General features: G+C 35.4%; 1 protein-coding gene across 1 annotated transcript in view; it reads right to left on the reverse strand.

The window, feature by feature from the left end:
• LOC145662624 (lysosomal proton-coupled steroid conjugate and bile acid symporter SLC46A3-like) overlaps positions 1-13,354 on the reverse strand; it is a 52,029-nt gene that overhangs the window by 23,369 nt on the left and 15,306 nt on the right. The window contains exon 3 of the mRNA XM_081728363.1: positions 3,461-3,544. Within this exon, the coding sequence (XP_081584489.1) occupies positions 3,461-3,544 (84 nt within the window). The remainder of the gene's footprint in view (positions 1-3,460; positions 3,545-13,354) is intronic.

A 13,354-nucleotide genomic window follows, 5' to 3' on the forward strand; every position in this document is an offset into this window, starting at 1 on the left:
TGGACTATTCTTTCTGCATAATACTTTACTATTTTATCATGACTGAAATCAGAAAGTTTCAGCATTATTACACGCAAATCGTAAAAGCGTGTAATTACTGAATTCGCTGCACATTCTGTTTTTACCTTCGCCCAGAACAGTGATGTCTTAGAGTAGTGGCTTATGCGTTAGTTTCATAATGTTGGAGTCACCGGTTCGATTCCAGCTGTAGCAATTAAGGAATTTTTTATAATTTGCAATATTGATACTTCTGATGTATACAAACATGAAAAATATTCAATTTCTCTGGGTCTAAGAGTTGAGACGACTTCCTTCACAGTCGAAATGCCAACAATACAAAATTACGTCATCCGTATCAACCTTCATTCGTAACTGTATGGGAACGTAACGTATTTGGACAAAAATTGATTAATACATAAGGGCTAAACACGTCCTTACTGCTGTAGCATGGGCCAAAAATGAGTTCCAAGGAATTGTTCCTAGCTGTGCACAAATTGCAAATAGTGATCGAACTTACAGCTTTAGTCACGGAAATTATCCTATTTAAGATGTCAACTCATCTTTCTACCTAGAAGAATGGCAAAACAAAATGCCCAGGCCCATTGGAGATATTAGACAGTGAAACATGCTAAATTGGCATAATTCCCCAACTTTACGATTTTTTAGGCCTTTAGGAGCAACTATAGGTCTGTAAATTTTTGTGTATTAACTTATCTCCCCGGACTACATATACACACAAAGTCAGACCTCTAGGTCAGTTGTTTCCTCTTCCTAAAAATGTCTTCAATGTCCAAAAATGTTGCTACTGTAGAACCTGATTCCACCCCTTCAAGTGGTTTTAGGCAAAAATGTTAAGAGATGAAAGTTCTAGCTCTGCACGAGTTGGATATGACCAGGTATTTTCAATTTGGTAGGACAAACACATCATGAGATATTCAAAACAATGTAAACGCCTAAGATGGAAAAAAATGCAAAATGACGGCAGCCGCTGTGTTGCCATGGAATGTTGTAAAAAATAATTAATTGTGGTTTTGAAGTACCCTGATATAGGATAAACGTGCATGAAAAAACTTTTTAGATGGTCGAGCGGCACATGCTTAATCACTTAGAATGATTGTGTTGAGTTGAGTTTAACGTCCCTTTCAGCAGCGAGGCTATATGAGACGGGACCTACTGATTAACGTGGAATCCGAATCACATGAGCTCCTGCCGGGAATTGAACCCTGGTCTCCCACACCAAAGGGTATACCTTCAGAATCATTATGTCATTTCATATTCACATTACTTATTTCGACTAGTTGAAATACTCGTTCTTCGTACGGGAAGAATATGTAATGGAAAATACTTGAAAGATATATTTGAAACCGTTTACTCCTTAGGGAGCTCCCACATGGTTATATGGTTACTCTATGCATCTTTGGAGCAGTTCAGGTTCGGTTCGCGGCAAGAGTTCACGTAATTCGGATCCCATAATAAGTTGAAGGTCCACGTCTAACATACCTTGCTGCTGAAACGGACTCCAAACTCAAATCCAATTCAATGCAATTTATTTTGGCACATATATCAAATCGCTTTCTTCCACCTTAGGATACGTGTTTTAATGTTCAAATAAAAATATGAAAATGTCCTCTCTTTCCTTAAAATTATGCGCCATCGGATGCATCAGATTTTCGGTTTACACTCTTCTATTCGGTTTTCTCATGTTACCACTCAGTTTTTGGAGCCTCGAATTTATGGCAATCGAATTTTTAAAGAGTTCCTTTTTAATCAACTTCAAAGAAAAGGAGATTGTCAGCTGCATGTATGTATGTAGATATGTTGGAGATTATATTGAGAATTGTTGGTCTTATTCCGATGCGGTTTTCATTAACCGAATATGTTATTCCCAAAAATGGTTCTTACATATAAAATATTTGAAAGTAATAATAATTAATTAATTATAAAAAATAGCTAGGATGGAAGAAAGTAGAAACGCTTTCAAAGTCTTGACTGGAAGACCAATCACAAAACGATTATTAGGAAGACCTATTAGCAGATGGGAGGATAATATTAACATGAATCTTACAGAGATAGAAATACAAAGTAGAAAGAAACTGGATCCAGTTGGCTAAGGATAGAAGTCAATGGAGAGCTTTTGTGAATGCGGCATTGAACCTCCAAGTTCCATAAGCCATAGAGTTAGTTAGTTTTTCCAACAATTGGTAAGAAAAAAAAGTTATCCTAAAATATGTATCAACCAGATAACCAACAATGCAAAGAGAGTTGCGTATAATCAAGGGGCTTTTGATAATTATATTATTGCCTATAAACTGCAGAAATTTATTCACAGGTCTGTGCAGTATCTGCGCCTTTATCGAAACCAAAATGTAATATCTAGCGCAGTTTTGCGGAAATCTCAATCATCTTCATGGCGCAATATTATACATCTAGTTATAAGAATTCAACACTTTTTGCACAACCACTAGCTTAAACTTTCAGCTGTTAAATGACATTAGGTCATACACACTGGAACTGCGACTTCGGACACTAGTGACATCTCGTGCGCAAACGATTCGTTAATTTTAAGACTACTTGATATTTTGACACGGTTTTCATTAATGCAATGAGGTATATGCAAGGGAGATTGTTACCTATAATAAAAAAGTATTTCAATAATTTTGATAATTTATTATTACGCGTTTCTTCATGCATGTTTTGCAGGGAGCCCCTTTCTGTAGGAAGTTAGTATGTTACCCTTAGTTTTTACGTTTAACTAAACTATTAGGATAACGAAAAAGTGGAAAGATTAAGAAAAACTTAAAAGAGAAATAACTGACTTACTAAAAAGTAGAAAATAAAAACCTTTAAGAGAAAAATATCAAATGTCAAAGAAACACTAAAACACAGAAAATAATAAAAGCGATAAAAAGCAAAAACCAATGATAATAAAGCCTTTAAAAACAGAAAATAATTGATTAGTATTATCTATACAAGAATTTTGAAGTCATATCAAGCTAAACATATTAATGCCTCATAAAATCACCATCAGATTAATTTTGTATTAGATATTAATTTAATTGTATCGTTAAGTGTACAATAGAGAAAAGTAAAGAGTCCGAAGTGCCATTCTAGCCTTCCTGGTGGTCACATGCTAATCAATACAAATATTTTCTATTAACAGAACAGGCATAACATATTCTCTACTCTTACTGGTTCTTCTAATACAATTTTCTCCGAATTTTTTAGCTTAGTGCTTCACCGCCAATTACAAGTGTATTTGTTTTAATGTAAACTGCAAAAGTATGAAATCTAAAGAACAACTTTAATGACGTAGCTTCTTAGCTATATATGTTTTGCAATCTATGTTCAGTAGAAAGTATTTGTTGGACTTATTTAGAGAATCGTCTACTGGACATTTCCTCACGTTCTGTTAGCACACTGCATAGGGAAGTTCTGCGACATTTTACTACAAATATCTTACCTCGATCTTCCACAGTCGTAACTTTCGAAGTCATTGACTTAAGAGAAACTCTAGTGAAACAGAGGAAACCTGCCATAGCTGCTCCTATTCAAGAATAAATAAATGAAAATAAATAATAAAAACAGTACCAAGATATGATATTAAATAATTTTAAATTATTTATTTATCATTAAAATAAATTTTATATAAAGAAAACTAAATTTGCTATAGCAATCACAATTATTATACACTAACATAACAGTTATACACGACTCCATATAAGTTTTAAAAAATGGAAAATTTCAACTTAATGAATTTATATTTAGCCTATTTAATTAAAAATAATAAATTCGGAAATTTTAATTTTTATAAAATATTAAAAAACATTCTTAGACAAAAGTCAAACTAAACTTCGGAAATAAAAAATGACTTGAAAATTCTTGTATAGATAATACTAATAAATTATTTCATGTTTTTAAGCGCTTTATTATCATTAGTTTATGTTTTTTTAGCGCTTTTATTATTTTCTGTGTTTTAGTGTTATTTTGACATTTGATATTTTTCTTTTAAAAGTTTTTATTTTCTACTTTTTAGTAGGTTAGTTATTTCTCTTTTAAGTTTTCCTTAATCTTTCTACTTTTTCGTTACCCCACTAGTTTAATTAGACGCCAAAACTAAAGGCAGGATACTAACTTCCTATAAAAAGGGACTCCCAACAAAACAAGCATCAAAAAATGCGTTATAATTAATTATCAAAATTATTGAGATCTTTTTTTTAAATTATAGGCAAGAACCTGCAAAGTTTTCTTAAAATAAATATTAATATTTAATTCTAATTAGGAGTGGGCACGAGTGAGTTGAGCGAGTTTTCACTGAAACTCGACTCAACTCGAAACAGACATATTTGAGCTGGACTCGAGTTTGGGTCGAGTTTCGAGTCGAGTCGAGCCAAATCGAGCTAAATCCTGTGTGTAGTTTCAAGTACTCCCTTCAAGTGTCCTACATAGACTATATAATTAATAATGATATTACTACTACTACCATATCTTATTTAAATTATTATTATTATTATTATTATTATTATTATTATTATTATTATTATTATTATTATTATTATTATTATTATTATTATTATTATTATTATTATTTCAACACTGTGTACAACCATGAAAGATAGGTGGTTTGTATCTCAATACTAAAACTAGTTGGTTGCCGATCTCGATCGTGGAGAGGTCTTCGGAAATAAAGTACATCGTTCACCTGGTTCTGGGTTTGAGTTCCGGAGAAGCAAGTATTCAGGCTTGAGTCAAATATTGTTAAAAGTTATAGGGCGCCTGCCAAACATGTTCAAAACTGCTCAGCCCGGCTTTAGAGTTGTCAACGCCTCGAACGCCTCGAACAATTGTCAGCCATCAATTGAGCCGAGTGGATGGCTGATCCCAATCGAGCCGGCTCAAGCCATCGGCTCAAATGAGCCGAACAATTGGCTCATTCTGACCGAGCCGGCTCGAACTGTTTAACCGTGCAGGTCTCAGGCTTGATGATAAGAATTACAGTATATAGTTATATTGGTACTCACAACATTTGAGACTGTTTTGTTATAAAACTGCATTGTCGTCTCGTTATAGAGACAAGACGAGATGTGAGTAGTGTCCCCTATCGTGAGCAACACTAAAAGTATTCCACATTACTGCTTACATTTCTCATGGCTTTCGCTTTCCACCATAATCAGGCCTAATTTCAAAGCGAGTTGAAACGAGCTGAACGAGTGAGCCATTTATCAAACTCGACTCTACTCGAAATTCGAGTTCAAAAACAATGACTCGGCTCGGAACTCGACTCGAGAAAATTACCTTTGACTTGACTCGAAACTCGAGTCGAATTCGAGTCGAGTTTTAGCTCGATTCGTGACCATCTCTAGTTCTAATTTTATTTAACATCAAAACTAACTTATGATTATATTTTTTTAAAATTAACTTTAAATGTCGATTTCAATATTTTAAAATTTATTATTTTAAGTTCTTTTCTTTAAAATCTAAAATTCATAAAATGTATTGATTATTTTATTTTTCCGTTCTCAAAGTTCTGAAAAAAATTACGGCCCCAAATTGAAAATAACATATAGCATGGCAGAGGTTTGGATGGACATAATTATTATTTATTCCATGTGACGCTAAAGGCAAAGAAACCAAATAACCTATTCCTCCGCTGTTTACCAATACAAGAAGGAATAGCAATTTGTTAATCATTTCAGGAAGGGAAACAAATTCAAAATACAGTCATGTCAAATCTACATTTCTAGCCGTTATTGCTCTTCTTATTAACCAGTATAAATAGTAGTTACTACTAGTAAAACTATTTAACTTCTCATTTTTATAAGAAGTGACTTTTGGATTGCATATTATGGTGAAGTTATCGAATAAATAGACAGTATACTCTATCAATTTCCAACTGTGTCATCGTTTGTCACTCTAACATTATTCCACAATCCCCACTACCAATTAAGTTACAAATGTTTACTTAAATTCACAATTATACTTAAAGATGGTTACTTGTTCACTGACGAACAGAATTAAGTTGAGGTTAGAGTTATAAGAAATGATAGTTCTTTCCTACAGGAGAATTGTATCAGATTTTTTTTCACTGTACGCCTGATAGCTGAACAATCAACATGACAGTACAGATATGTCCCAAAACATTACATGCCAAGTTATTCCTCCATTTTAAGCAAGAAAGAATTTAGTAGTTTAGCATCACTTAGAGAAACACGAGATAGATAGGCAGAACTTTCATTTACGTTAAGTTCTAACAGATAGGAATTAATGTAAAGAAAAAGGTCGGAGTGGGAGAGGATGACTTTTTAAAAATAATCAGAGAAGCTAATTAAATAGTAACTACTGTAATTAGAGCGAATTAAACATATTAACATATTTTCTCGCACTTGCCGCGGGACTCTGTGGGTTTTTAGTTTTAAATACTACTTTATTGTGAATCTTAAAAGAATTCCAAAATTTTGCCGCCCCTAAATTCTGCCGCCCTGTGCTCGAGCACAGAATAGCACTACGGGCCTGAAGTAGTCAAGTCGCGTGTTCAGATACTCATAGTGTGTCAGCAGCTGTGTACTTTTTTTCTTTTGTTTTGTATTGACTTTGAAGAACCAATAAATGCCTTTGCATGGAGTCAGAAATTTCCGTAACTCCCTGACGTCGATATAGAAATGACCCCTGCATTATTATTCCAATGTATAATGTTAAGATTTATATTGTTTTTTTCCTGAACAGCCACAACTCCGTTACACCACAGCGGCCAGCCCACAACTGGTTCCGAATCTGGCATAATATCACGGCTAACGTTTGAAATATACACAAAAATATCTTTGGCATGTTATTGATAATAACGTTTATGGAAGCAAAGATAGGTTTCATGAGTTCCTGACTACGCTGTGTATAAGTGTTGAGAGCCTTATAGAACGGTTTTGTCCGTCTACCTGTCGATAGGTATCAGAACGAAGACAGTAGTAAGTGATATCGATATGCGGTTTTCTACAGTTGATTCAGCATCCTAAGAATAGGTTCCATCTTCTCTGTTAACTCCATATTCAAGTCATATGGGGTTTAAATTAGCCATTTCCGGTTTCAACGTTTAACGCTTTAGATGAAAATGGCCACATATAGGGAAAAGCGGTTCTCTACAAATTATTCAGCTTGTAAATGCAACATACTGTATCATGGCCATGCTCAACACTCTACCAAAATTGAAAGCGGTTCAAAGTTACTATTATTTCCGGTTTGAACTTTTATTGTCATAAAACGAAAACAGTGACAGCAGGAAGCGGTTTCTGGAAACGATTCAGAGACAAAAGAGAACATACCATGACTATCTACAATACTCTACCGCAACCGACTGTACTAAAAATTTACTATTACTTCTGATTTCAATAGTCTACTGGTTCCTACGTTCATCGCTATAGACCGGAAATGGTAACAGATAGCAAGAAACGGTTTTTGGCAAACTATTGTTCCTTTCAACACAACACCGCTATACACATAATTCTATCGGAACCGGAAAAGTTCAAATTTACTAGTACTTATGGTTTCAATACTGATTTACTTAAAGCAAACACCGTCTGATGATGTTGATGCTTGTGTATAAAGGGGTGATATGTTTATGTACTTTATTTACAAATCACGCATATCACATCCACAGCTAATGAACTGTATGATTAAACCCATATTACTGATTCACCCAGATATCATGAAGGAACGAGAAATAAGACTTGACGGAATATTTTAGATGTTATTTGCTTCAATTCTTATTCAAAAGTACATGCGTTAATATGATAAATATAACATGCTTTGTTCATATGTTAATATAATGATTGATATAATACTTAAAGGTTAGTACAATGAATTACTTATCTTAACTTCTTTCCACAGTAATTGTTGCTTCCTTGCTGCTAAACCACATGGTTGCTTGTTACACCATCATACTTTGTCTTCGATCACACATAAACTGAGTAGCACTCTAAAACACCGTTAAGAACATGTAAATCTTGTATATTAATGAATATGAGTATTTCTCTAAAACCTATGAATAAATACGCTTTTCTAAACTATGAATGAATATCCTTGACTAGATGCACTTCGCAGCACATTGTCGAATGCACAGACACAACTTGAATAGCACACTGAAGGCACTGTTGCCAGCCAATACAAACACAACTCACTAAAACTCACCAGAAAAATCACTAAAAGAATCACAAAGAATTCACTAAACCACTAAACTATATACAAAAAAATCAAACTAATATGAATAAAAATAATGCACATATGCAAGCTTATCTATCCTCCCCCTCCTTGATTGGACACAATCAATTAATATTCTAGGGACAAAGGAATTAATTTAGCAACACTGCGCCGGAAAATGCCACTTTTACACTTCACAGTTGCCACTCGCACTAAATTATCACTGCCCGGATGAACTTCTTCAATCACATCTAACTTCCACACTTGAGGAGGAACATTGTCTTCTTTTAACAATACGACCATGCCCGGTTGTAGATTAGGCTGAGCTGATTTCCATTTTCTTCTTTGTTGTAACTGGTTGAGGTAATCCCTTGACCAACGTTTCCAAATATGCTGCTTCATTTGTTGAATCCGTTGCCATCTGCCTAGTCTGCTGATAGGTACGTCCAGTAGATCTGGTTCCGGAAGGCTGAGAAGTGTAGCTCCCATCAAAAAATGTCCTGGACTGAGATACATTGGATCTGTGGGATCGTTGGAAATGGCTGTCAGTGGTCTTGAATTTAGAATGGCTTCAATTTGAATAAGTAACGTGTTCAACTCTTCGTATGTCAGACTTGCTGTTCCTGCTACACACCGTAGGTGGTACTTCATGGATTTTATTGAACTTTCCCATGACCCCATGTGAGGAGATCTGGCAGGAATGGATTTCAATTCTAAACTTTCTCGAGCTGAGTATTCCAGGATGTCCTTTCGGTTAGTCTTGGATTCAAAAAATTGTTGCAATTCTCGATTGGCGCCAACAAAGTTTGAACCATTGTCGCTACAGATAGATAAGCATTTTCCTCGCCTAGCAACAAATCTCTTCAATGCTGCGATGAAGGCTTGAGAACTTAAGTCTGAAACTATTTCTATGTGAACTGCTCTAGTGGCTAAACAGATGAACAACGCTGCATAGACTTTCATTTGAATTTTGCTGCGAATCGTGGGCTTGACATAAAAGAATCCTGCATAGTCAACTCCCACGTGTACAAATGGTCTTGCTTCATTTACTCTCTCCTTGGGTAAGTGTCCCATTAACTGTGATGAACTTGTTGATCTCCACTTGAAACAAACCAAACAATTGTGTACTATTGCCTTGACCATCTTCTTAGCTCTTGGAATCCAATATCTGGTACGCAAAGATGCAATAAGAAGCTGTGGTCCTGCATGAAGCAACCTTTTATGTTCTTCTTTGACTATCAGATGGGTGAAATGATGACCTGCAGGTAGGATGAATTGGTGCTTGTTGTCGTACTCCAAGTTTGAATGTTCCAATCTTCGTCCTACTCTTAGCATTCCTTCCGTGTCCAGAAATGGAAAAAGATCCTTGATTGGGCTCTTTGTTGAAACTTCCATTTGTTGCTGCAAGTTCAATATTTCTTCATGATAGGTAGTATGCTGTACTATCTTGATACATCTGTGTAACGCTAAACGAAGTTCCGAAGCGTCAAGACTATCAGTTTTTCTTTCTGATTTCTTGGAAAGACAATTATGTTTGAATCGCAAACAATATGCTACTACTCTCAACATTTTGTTTAACGATGAATACCTTTTCATAAAGCTTGTTTCATGAATTGCCACTAAACTTATCATGGCCTTCTCTTCTGGAATACTAGCTGGCTCATTTTGTTCTTGACATGGCCATTCTGCTGTGTGAAGAAACTCTAGACCATGCCACCATTCTCGAGACTGAATAAGAGTGTTGGGATCCGCTCCTCGACTAACTATGTCTGCCGCATTTTCTTTACTAGGCACGTGGTGCCATTGATTGATTGGTGTGATTCTCTGAATTTGAGCCACCCTGTTGGATACAAATGTCTTCCAACGATTGGGAGGTGATTTGATCCATGACAAAACTATAGTCGAGTCTGTCCACAGGTGTATACCACTGACCTCTATATTCAATATGGATAGTGTTTTGTCTATTAGCTTCGAAAGTAACAGTGCTCCACATAATTCCAATCTAGGCAAAGTTTGCTTCTTCAGTGGTGCACCTTCGACTTTGAACAAAGTAAATTGACTTCAATGTTTCCTTGATCGTCTGTAGTCCTGATATACACTACTGCTCCAAAATTTTCTTCACTTGCATCACAAAAACCATGTAACTGAATTTCCTTAACGTTCTCCGAAGACATTACGTTTCTTGTAATTTGTATCTTCGCCATCGCAGGTAACCAAGGCATTAATTGATTCCACTCAACTTGTAGGACTGTGTCTAATGGATCATTCCAATCCATTCCTGTCTTCCAAAACTTCTGTAAGAAATTCTTGTATTTGATTAGGGATGCGCACGAGTCGAGACATGTCTCGAATCTCGACTCGACTCGACTCGAATTCGAGTCGAGATTCGAGTCGAGACACACTTTGTAAAATTCGAGACGAGTCGAGACACGAGTCGAGTCGAGACAGCTCATAAAAATTTCGACTCGACTCGAATGTCTCGAAAATTTTTCTAAAATTTTTAATATTATTATGAAGAAATTATTCACTCAGGAACAGCCTTGAAACCAATTCCAGCATTTATTACTTTAGAAAGGTACAGAACGTATAAATTTAATAGTTAATCTTCCGAGATCAAGATCTAATTTTCAGCTCAATTCAGTTAATTAGAACTAGTAATTAATGTCGTGATATTTGATTGTACTTCAAATATAATAATAATAATAATAATAATAATAATAATAATAATAATAATAATAATAATAATAATAATAATAATAATTGATTATCTAGTTTGTATAAAACTATTATCCGTAGCCTATATCTAGTCTGTATAAGAACATTGCAATAAAGTGAACATCATAAATTCTCTGAATGAGCAATTGGCAGTCTATAGTAATTTAGCATAGTTATAACTATTGTGTTTTTATTTCCATGAACGATATAGGGCTACATAACTTCTGGACAGGGCCAGATTTAAGGGGGTGCAAAGGTGCACGCTACCCCCCTTTATTGTAAATATACCTGTCTAAAATGAGAAGCTAGCAGCGAAAATACCGCGACATTGGTGTGTCGTGAATAGGCCACTGATGTACCGCGAGGATATCAAAACAAAATTATTAATTCTATAGCAATCAAATTGCAAAACGTAGGGGAAAATGTATATTTGTATTGCACATTACTATGAACATCTACTATGAATCTACAATTTTAAGTTTCATGCCGTGTTACTTTTCTGTACATTTCTAATGTTGAAAAAAGTATTTGTTATTGTTATGACCATTATTGCTTCTTTATCGTTACAGACTATTTCGTAACTTGAAAATTTAAAATATCATTCAATCCTTTCGATAAATTATTCACATTTGTGTTTTAAAAGTAAAATAGATTTATTTGTTCGTTCGTTATTTAATGATCTTAATTCTTAATAAAAGGTTGGATACAGTTTTCGAAAGAGTAAGCGTATTTTTAATAACCTGAGTCCAACATTTCATTGCAGTTGTTTTCTCCTTTTAAATTAGAATGAAAAATAAGCATAGTGATTTACCACGAGGAAAATCCAGTGATCGAGCTTTCTTCTCTGTGCGAAGGAGATCAGTAATCAAAGAAAAAAATACCAGTGTGTTTTATATTTACAAATAATAATATCTATAAGTGTGCCGCGAGAATCCATGTTACACCCATAGTGTGCTGCAAGTTGAAAAAGGTTGGGAAACGCTGGTTTAGAGGAAAGAATAATTGGTACACTCCCTCCTCCCTGCTCTCTCTCTGCCTAGTATATTTTCTTTATTTTATTGTCTCCGAAACACCATTCCAGACAAATGCTTTTCGGTAGAAAAGTTAGAAACAAACCATCCCGCTCTTGGACAAAGTGGGCAACATGCGGTAGTCAGGTCAATGAACCTGCTTTGGAAATTGTCGTGCAATTTAGGTTACTGAGAGGGTGTAGTTTCTTCAACTAAGCCGCCTTCTACTATGGCTCGTGCCATAAATAAGTCATCGTCTGATCATATGGGAAACACCGCTAGTTGTCCTTGCCTGACATCTGTTTCATATTCATATAGCAAATGTTTTTTTTTATATATATATATATAGACGGTGTTGTATCTATCCAGAGAAATATCATCCGCCCCTGTTCCCATTTGAACTCACTTGTCAGCATTGTATTTTGCCGTGACTTTTTTTTTTTTTTTTTGAATTTGCCCTTTTCCCCCTTGTCCAGCCTTGCTGTTTCCCGAACTTCCACCCCTTATATTTCCTGAGCCTATTGCTATGAGCAGCTAATTTTTTGGGAATGCTCATCTCTGTTACAGCTCTTTCAATTGGCATAGGCCACACCTTTCACTGCAGCTATCATTTTCGGAAGGTTCCCTTGTGAGATCTGAACGAGACAATAGTGTTCGCATTGGATATGTTATAACTAGACGAATCCCGAAGTTATACGTGTTACCGGGCGGGATATCGTGAGTTACAACATATTCAACGAACTTAAAAAGTTCGTTACTGAATTCTCTATGTCTGTGTGTCTATCTGTCCGTCTGTCTGTTATTTGCATTTTTTTTCAATTTTGTACACTGCATTAGATAGAGCATCAAAAACTATTAGACAAAATGATTAAATTTTTCGCGTCAATCTAACCGTTCGCAAGATAGTAGCCAAAAAATGACCGATTTACAGAAATTTAAGCAGCCATATCTCGGGAACCGTAAGTCATAGAGAGATCATATTGGTGTTGATCAATATCTAAAAGGATGGTAAACATTTTGGTACCAAATAGTAACCGGTAGTCACTGTCCAACTGGCCAGTGGTTTGGCCAATGGCCAGTTGGCCAGTGGCCACCAATTAATATCAGGACAAAAATGTTTAACATTCTATTAAGGATTGATTACCACCAATATCATATCTCTATGGCTTACCGTTCCCGTGATATTGGCCAAAAACATGGCCAATTTCTAGATATTTAAAAAGCCATAGCTAGGAAATTACCTGCTAGAATAGTTTGAACCGAGTCATTTGTTCGGAAACGATTGGGTAAATGTAAAACTCGGTGAACATGTATCCCATCATTTTCAAGGCCACACTTTTTTGGGGTAAAAAGTTTGCCTCAGGGTTCCCCGCAGGGCCCCAGACGGGATCCAACTAAAAAGTTTCAAATGGCAAGGGGGGTTAAGTAGCACATCGTTTGAAATC

Source organism: Thermobia domestica, chromosome 10, assembly GCF_964235325.1.
Source record: "Thermobia domestica chromosome 10, izTheDome1.hap1.1, whole genome shotgun sequence".
NCBI classification, from domain to species: domain Eukaryota; kingdom Metazoa; phylum Arthropoda; class Insecta; order Zygentoma; family Lepismatidae; genus Thermobia; species Thermobia domestica.